Source organism: Helianthus annuus, chromosome 17 (assembly GCF_002127325.2).
Source record: "Helianthus annuus cultivar XRQ/B chromosome 17, HanXRQr2.0-SUNRISE, whole genome shotgun sequence".
Lineage (NCBI taxonomy): Eukaryota > Viridiplantae > Streptophyta > Magnoliopsida > Asterales > Asteraceae > Helianthus > Helianthus annuus.
In genome coordinates, this window is record NC_035449.2 from 88337870 (window position 1) to 88346051 (window position 8182).

An 8182-nucleotide genomic window follows, 5' to 3' on the forward strand; every position below is an offset into this window, starting at 1 on the left:
GACAAACATTACGGCTTGTGCGATCCCCCAATCTTGTGCGATTTGGGGACCCCTTGTGCGACTAGACTTGTTCGGTCAGATTAAGTCTCATGTGATTTGTTTCTTGTGCGATCGACCAACTTGTGTGATTGATCTTGTGTGACTGGTCAACTAATTCCCGTAATTTAGCAAGTCGGTTACAACAATTAAAGGGTTTCCAAAATTATAATAACCATTTAGCACCATTAACAGTTTCTAGTCATCATTAATCGATCAAAACAAGGTTTTATCAATTGATTCTTATGAACCCTAATCCGATCAACATGAACAACCACAATCACGATTAACACTCGGCTCCTGATCCTGATTTTCTAGCATGCATCCTAACAACAACAACAACATCTGATCATGAACATATAACGGATTAACATCTATATCGAAACCGATTCATATGGACTTTATATCATCTTACAAATGTGGCCGATTAACCTATTATCACATCATGATTCCTTGATTAACACAACCAATTTCTAATACACATACGCAAACCGATTTCATGAACATAATAACCAACCCATTCGGATTCGAATAAACACATGTAAAGCCGATTCACATTTTTATACATATTCGATTTACAAGAACATCATTCATATACACTATATCATGGCAACATAATATCATTTAACTACAACATCAAAGAACACTAACCGGTTAAGAGAATGATCTGGAACACAAGGATCTTCAATCCAAAAGGGGTGTTCGCCGTCGGGTTTGAGAGAGAGAATGAGAGAACCAGGGTTGTGTGTTGTGTTTTGCGATTGTGAAGTGTATACCCTATACCCTAGTGTCATTGGTATAAGGGGAGTGGGCCGAATCCCCTTAATGGGTTGTCTATGATCCGAATACAAGAGGTACGGCCCAAAGTGGGCTTGTGCGGTTGGTTAAGTTTTGTGCGATCGGATCATGTTGTGCGTTTGGGCCATATATACATATATTAAATCAAATAATATAGCTCACATAAGCACGTAACGTTACACAAAGTAGGTTCGAACTACGAGTTGTCAAAGTATCCCCAACTAAAAAGAAATTTCGTCCCGAAATTTGGTACGCACTCGTTGAGGAAGCTAGGTAAGTTATATCGTTCACTGGTTTTCCTGGGGTGTCACAATAGAGCCTTCTGAGAGGTCTTCTAGTGGCGGACGACGATTGTGGCTAAGGAGACAGCCTCGTTTTGTTTTGATAGTCGATTGACTTGTATTGGTGTTTTGTTTAGCGTGTTTGCTTTGTTTGCTGTTGCATGTTTACTCTTGTATGGCATGTCATACATGAGAACTGGAGGCGTATAGTCTTCACTTGTTTTTTGTGTTTGGTTGGTAATAAATTTTAACCGGGGTAACCCTTTACCCAAGAAAAAAAAAAAAAAAAAAGACAAGTTTTCAGAAAAAATTGGGTGATAGATTTTTTTTTGGAAATTTCAGCGTCAGATAGGGGTGTTTGGGGGCACGTCGGAGTTTTCGGATAATCTCCAAACGATGAAATCACATAGTGTTAAAAACAGTGGGGTAGTATCGGAACAAATGTTTATGATGGTAATGTGACTATTAGTGGTCAGAATTTGCCAAAAAAATTGACGGGGAATAAAAAATTTCAGTGTTAAATATTGAAATTGGTTAATTTTTGGAAATTTGGATAGAAGATATGCAGCACTTTTCGGATGGTTCTGACAAAAATTATTTGGTAATGCATAGTATTTAGATTCTTGAGTTTGGAAACAAAGTGAAGTCTAAGTCTTCTTGAGGCTGGTTTACAGAGTATATTAGATTGTTGAGTTTGATTTATTTCTTGTTATCATAGTGAAATTATACAGATGGTAAGTGTTTGTTCATGAAACGTGCAATTCAAATGATTATAAATAGACATGTACATAGTATGTAAATTGAAAATTACAAGATAGGAATAATAAAAAAAATACATTTCCAACATAAAAACATCAATTCGATGAACATGTAACAAATTTACCAATTTTATTTGCTTTGTATTAAATAGTTCAATTACCTCATGGACCTATCAAACCAAACATTCACAAGTCACGACCATCAAAGATCACATCTTGATTGTTACTTCTTTTGGTCTCGAAGCTGGTTGCCGTGTTTATAGGCTTTGAGTATCTTTGAATCAACATTTTCAAGCTGGTTGTTTAAATAATTGATCTTCTTTCTCACATATTGCAACTCGGCTTTAAGACTTTTAGCTTTTGCTTGACGTTCGTTTTGTTCCCTCTTTAGTGTGTCAGCGTCTTCCAACAAAATCTAATCAAAGAAAATGTATAACTCAAAAAACTAGAAAAAATAAAATACAGATCACTAATAACCAAAGAAGAAAAGTCTTACACTTAGTTTATGATGCCTTCTATATAGATTATAATCCGTATCTCGCTTTGATCTTCTTGGTGACCACTGAGGGTGGGATTCTGGTTCAATGAAACTTTCTTTTGTCTCCAAGAAGTTGCTTATTTTTTTAAAAATTTTCATTTCGTCTGCTCGTTTCTTGTTTCCATGTTGGATCCTTTGCGCCATGCCCTCCATCTTTAATTTGTAAATGAAATACAGGTTTATTTATTTGAAATCAAATATATCTATGATTATGATTGACAAAACATACCATATCGCTAAGTTCTAGCGTGCCACTATATGTCATGTCACTCGATTTCATTGAACAGATATGTTCTTCTAGAACTTCTTCCAAATAACTGATGTCCATCCTCCCTTTCTTGACAAGCCATTTCCGGCAACATTTCAGATCTGGTCTTACTGTTGTTTTAACATCTTTTCCACCTTTTCTTGTTGATGGAAAACCACATGGAAAACCAAGCCCGAGTCTATAATCTGGATCCCAATGTTCAATATTCTCAATTTCCAACATCTTCCATTCTATTAGCTTATCAAGGTACGAAAACCTCGTTAGTTTCTGGTTTATTTGTTCTTCATCTGCCTGTTTTCAATTTGGTGACCGAAAACAACAGACATATATATGTAAGATTTAGAATTGGGTAATATGCACAAAAGATTTATGAACAGTGAACACTAAAATCTAAAAGTTACCTTCTCCTGTGCCAATTCTTCATTGATACGTGATCGTTCATGATTCAATAACTGATATTGTTCTTCGATCTCTTTCATTTGATGAACATGGATTCCTGGAATGTTGCATTCATTTTGTTTATCCATTTAACTCAATTTGAGGAAGTATGAATACATAGGGAAATAGAATTTATATAAATGCTTCACTTTGATATGCATTTAAATATATGTATAGATGGTTATGGTTATTTAGGGACTTGCACCCCACGGCAAGATAGTCAACTTTGCATATGACATCCTCATTTCAATTTTTTTAATTTTGGTGTTTGTTTCAACCTAATATCTACATGACTGCAGCAAGCCTTCCTGTCCAAGGTCACCGAAGACTGATTTTTTATTATTTTACAGATCAATCATCAATTCTTATCAAACCCGACACTTCTGGACAAAACAACATTAAAAAAATCGACAAAGGACAATACATTCTTTGACATTAGTTATGTGAAGCTTTGTGGATAGTATTCACACGGCTTTATTTTTTATTACCCTGAAGGAAGGATATAAGACTTGGCTATCATGAAATTCTTTCAACAAAACAGAGATAACACACTTTTCACATGGTACATACCTTAACCCTTGTACAAATATCATAAAAAACCAAAATAATTTCTGTTTTTTCTTATAAAAGTCCCTTCATTTTTTTTTCACACAAAAAACCAATCAACATACTTTTTTTGTCTTATAAAATCAATTAACAACTTTTTACATATAAAAGTCACTCAAAGTTAAATTTAACAAAATTGTGAAAACTTTTTTACTTATTAGTATTACGTCAAAAAGAATTAAGATAAATTAATGAATTACATAGTTATTCCATATGGTTTGAACAAAATAACATATTTAGATACTAAGGCTGGTGGGTATGGTGACGGAGGGAAGCCGGCGACGGGATGAAGACGGAGGGGGCGGCGTAGGAGGACTGGCGTCGCCGGGGGGAGGTCCACCTGTTTGGTCCGTCGCAAACGGCACAACTCGGACGGGTAGGACGGGACGGAGGGGGACGGAGGGGGGGCGGCGTGGGAGGACGGTGGTGACGTGGCGGCACCGGGGTGGAGACGGGAACCATACCGAGCAGCCTAATAGTTTAAAATTATCTTCTAGGGTATTAACTTTTCATTTTGTACCGTTTGGAGGTATTAATGTTAATTATTAGTACCTAATTATGTTATTTTGTGAAAACCATATGGACTAACTATTTTAATACCCTAGAAGTTAATACCTCCAAACGTTACACAATGAAAACTTAATACCCTACAAGATGATTTTAAACTATTGGTATCTAAGTATGTTATTTTGTACAAACCACAAGGACTAATTATGTAATTAACTCTTTACATTGAATTTATAACAATAAAGATTATTCGGAAAACAATACAATAAAATACATGATTGTGGATCACATAACTCAATAAAATAGAATAGAAAACAAATAAAAAACATATAGAATGGTATATATAAATTTTAAACCCTTAAAAATTTAATTAAAAAATCCTTTTTTTTCAAGTATAAACAAATATTTTTTTTCGCAAGTTTAACATAATGTACAAAAAGTTGTTAAAGGGAATTTTATGATAAAAAAAGAAAGTAGGCTAGTATTTTTTATTTGCAAAAAAAGTTAGAGACTTCTATGAAACAAAAAATTTAGTATTTTGGTTTTTATGTGTAAAAAAAGGGAAGTGACTTATAAGAAATAAGAAAGTATCATTAACACAATTTAGAGCATTCATATTCCTTCCAAGCTTCCACCATTTTTTTATCTTGTAATTTAACTGAATATATTTTTTTTTCCAAAATTTATCTCTTACTTTAGAAAACTCTCATATCGCATCTACTATTTTTATCTTTATATTACTCATAAGCACTTATTAATTATATTTCTCATTTTTATTCATTGTCAATAAATTGATGCATGAGGAATAGTAACTTTTTATGATAAAAAGTTACCGTAGCATATTTTTATAATTTAAGGTTGGGGTAGAAAAATGCTAGATGAGACGACGTGAGTTGGTACATTTTTTATTAAATTCAATGATGGGTGACGCGATGATAGATGGAATAGGAATGCTTAGATGATGTATTTGAGTACGTTTTCTTTATAATTATCCTTTTTAATGGAAAATTTCATTAAACCATCAAACACGAACCCGAGAAACCAGGCCGCCCAAAGAAAGACAACACACTACATAACTACAAAAGTACACCAAGACTCCCAATTGATATTTTTTAATTTGGATCTATGTTGAAATCACAGGAACCCAACCGTCTTGACATCACTAATCACATCTTCGACTCTCGCCTTTTTATTTGAGAAAATAATCTCGTTCGTAGCTCAGTATCATTTAGGCCTTTAAAATTGTATATTTTCATCGGATCCCTCCGTGAACGAGAAGATAAAAAAATTTTGAACCTTGCACCAAGAGCTTATATGCTGCCATAGATCCGAAGCAAACACACAATTTGTGAAGATATGCTCCACCGTCTCTTCTGCCCTTCTGCAAAGCGGGAAAGTTGTCTCTTCTACCATAATGTTTCGGTCTTTTAGAGCTACTAACGCAAGAAGTCTTCCGATCTCCGCCCTCCGAGCGAAGACATTACACTTAATCGGAATCCATTTGCATCACTTCATAACAAAATTATTATTCTTATCGACCGCTTTTGTCAATAGTCTCTTCATTGCCCCAACATTGAAATTGCTAGAAGACTCTCCCATCCAAGTCCATTCGTCCTCTTTGTTGATCAATCGAACTTATTCAAAAACAGAAACAATTCTTCCCTACTCTTCGAGCTCCTGCTCCGCGGACGGTGTTCTCTTCCATGCCATCGCAACTTGTTGCTCACCGCCCGGAATCCGCTATATAACCCTGCACTTTTTATTACTTTCAAGCTCAAATAAATAAGGAAACAAATCTTTAAGAGGAACATTAGAAACCCAAAGATCCAACCAAATGGATATATGATCTCCACGGCCTACATTTCCTTTGCAAAATCTTCTTAAAGGAATATCTTCTATCATGGTTCTGGATAAGACCTTGATGATATTGCTCCATGTTTCGCTCATATTTTTTCTACCCGGGATGAAGTCCCAATTGTTCCTACACATGTGTATCGCTTCAATCACCCGACTCCACAAGTTACTTCTTTCAGACTTGAAACGACACCCTCTTTTCCTTAAAAGAGCAATATTGATGTTCCTTAGTTTGTACAATCCAAGACCTCCTTCCTTTTTCGGAATCAAAACCCACTCCTAAGACACCTAATGCATTTTCTTATTAATTACCGACCGCCCCAAAGGAACCTCCTAATCAAAGTTTCAAGATCACATAGAACTTTAACAAGCGCCTTATAAAGGGAAAAATAATACGTGGGGAGGCTTTCAAGCACAAATTTAATGAGGGTTAACCTTCTACCGATTGATAGCGATTCTGCCTTCCAAGAAGAGAGGCGGGATTCGACAATGTCATATACCGGCTTCCAATTGTTGATTTTTTTCATGTTCGCCCCCACCATCAACCACAACTATTTGAATGGAATCATACCCGCTTTGCATCCTACCAAGTTTGCCTTATCATTCACCTGCAACTACCCCACCCCGACCCATAAAGGTTGAATCTTGGTATGTTTATAATTATCCTTGTTGTACTTATATATATATATATATAGGAGAAGGATCCGTTAGGAACCACCCTTTATTGCGAGAACCGCGAGAACCAGTGTGAACACATGGCAACATTGTAATTATGTGATATTTATTATAAAAACACGCGCCCTCTGTTTCACAACTTTGTTCATATCCACAGTTAGGGTTTCATTCATCGGATCAGAACTTTGTATACATCGACGACGGTGGCCGACGGCGTTCACGTAACTCTTTGGAGTTCATGGCGACGACATCCGGTCACAGTGTTTCCAGCGGCATTCACAATGACAACCCACCATTTACACCCTCTACATGGCATCCCCAGATTCATCAAGTGTTGATTCTCACACATCTGATGTTCCTCCTCATACATTCTCTAATAATCCTCCTCATATCTACATGGCATCCTCTAATTCATCAAGTGTCGATTCTCACGCATCTGATGTTCCTCCTCATACATTCTCTGATAATCCTCCTCAAACATCTGATGCTGACATTGTTGGTGACATTGTTGGTCCATCTGCTGATAATACAGTTGACAGTCACAGTACATCTATAAATACAAAACATCAAGAGTTGCAGTTCATTCGATTTGTGACCAAAGGTATTATGTTGGCTGTAAATGATGTATATACTTTGTAAATGATATTATATTAAATGATATGCACATGTGCATTGTATTTACTGTAATGATGTTGTTTTAAATTATATGCACATGTGCATTATGTTGATTGTAAATGATATTGTATTAAATTATATGCACATGTGCATTATGTTGAAAATTAGATTATGTCGTTGATGTATGGATTCTGAACAAGTGCCTTATGGATAACTATCCAATTATGTACAGGATGGCAGCAAACAAAGGGGCTTGTGTGGCGGACAACTAGAAAAAAAATAGGGGAGGTGACTGTGTGGGATTGGCAATGGAAGAACAATCCGACAACCGGGGAGGCATTGGTGGAGTTTATGTAGCTTTTAGCGTTGCTTAGAGACACCAGAATGAAGACGGGTCAATATGGGTGGGGTTGGCACTCGGAAAAATAAGTCGAATTTCAATGTTAAAACCGTTAGAGAGTATTTGTATGTCACAAGCGGGGACCCGTTGAGTGGCTTTGTAATGACATGGAACTGCTGGGCAACGCCTAAAGCCAATATGTTAGCATGGAAAGGCATCGAAGGCAGGTTACTAACAAAGACGGATCTGGAAAAAAGGGGAATTCAGATCAGCAACACATTGTGCCCGGGTTGCGGATACGAGCAAGAAACTGTTGAACACATCCTCATTACGTGTTTGACTTATACGATTACTCACTTGAATACATCATTTATCCGGTAATCACAACAAATTACATCCTTTTTTGTCCGATTATATTGTTTTTTGTCATCCATATACAAATAAACATAATTTGACTTGTAACCCCTT

The 8182-nt window shown here is 36.1% G+C and overlaps 1 protein-coding gene across 1 annotated transcript; it reads right to left on the reverse strand.

Annotated features, from left to right (window-relative positions):
• Positions 1-1856: 1856 nt before the first annotated feature.
• Positions 1857-3243, reverse strand: LOC110922148. The gene is made up of 4 exons (XM_022166463.2): positions 3081-3243; positions 2641-2970; positions 2370-2564; positions 1857-2288 (listed from the first exon to the last, which is right to left on the reverse strand). Exons 1-4 carry the CDS (start codon positions 3204-3206, stop codon positions 2097-2099), a joined length of 843 nt encoding a protein of 280 aa, XP_022022155.1. The 5' UTR covers positions 3207-3243; the 3' UTR covers positions 1857-2096.
• Positions 3244-8182: the final 4939 nt, after the last annotated feature.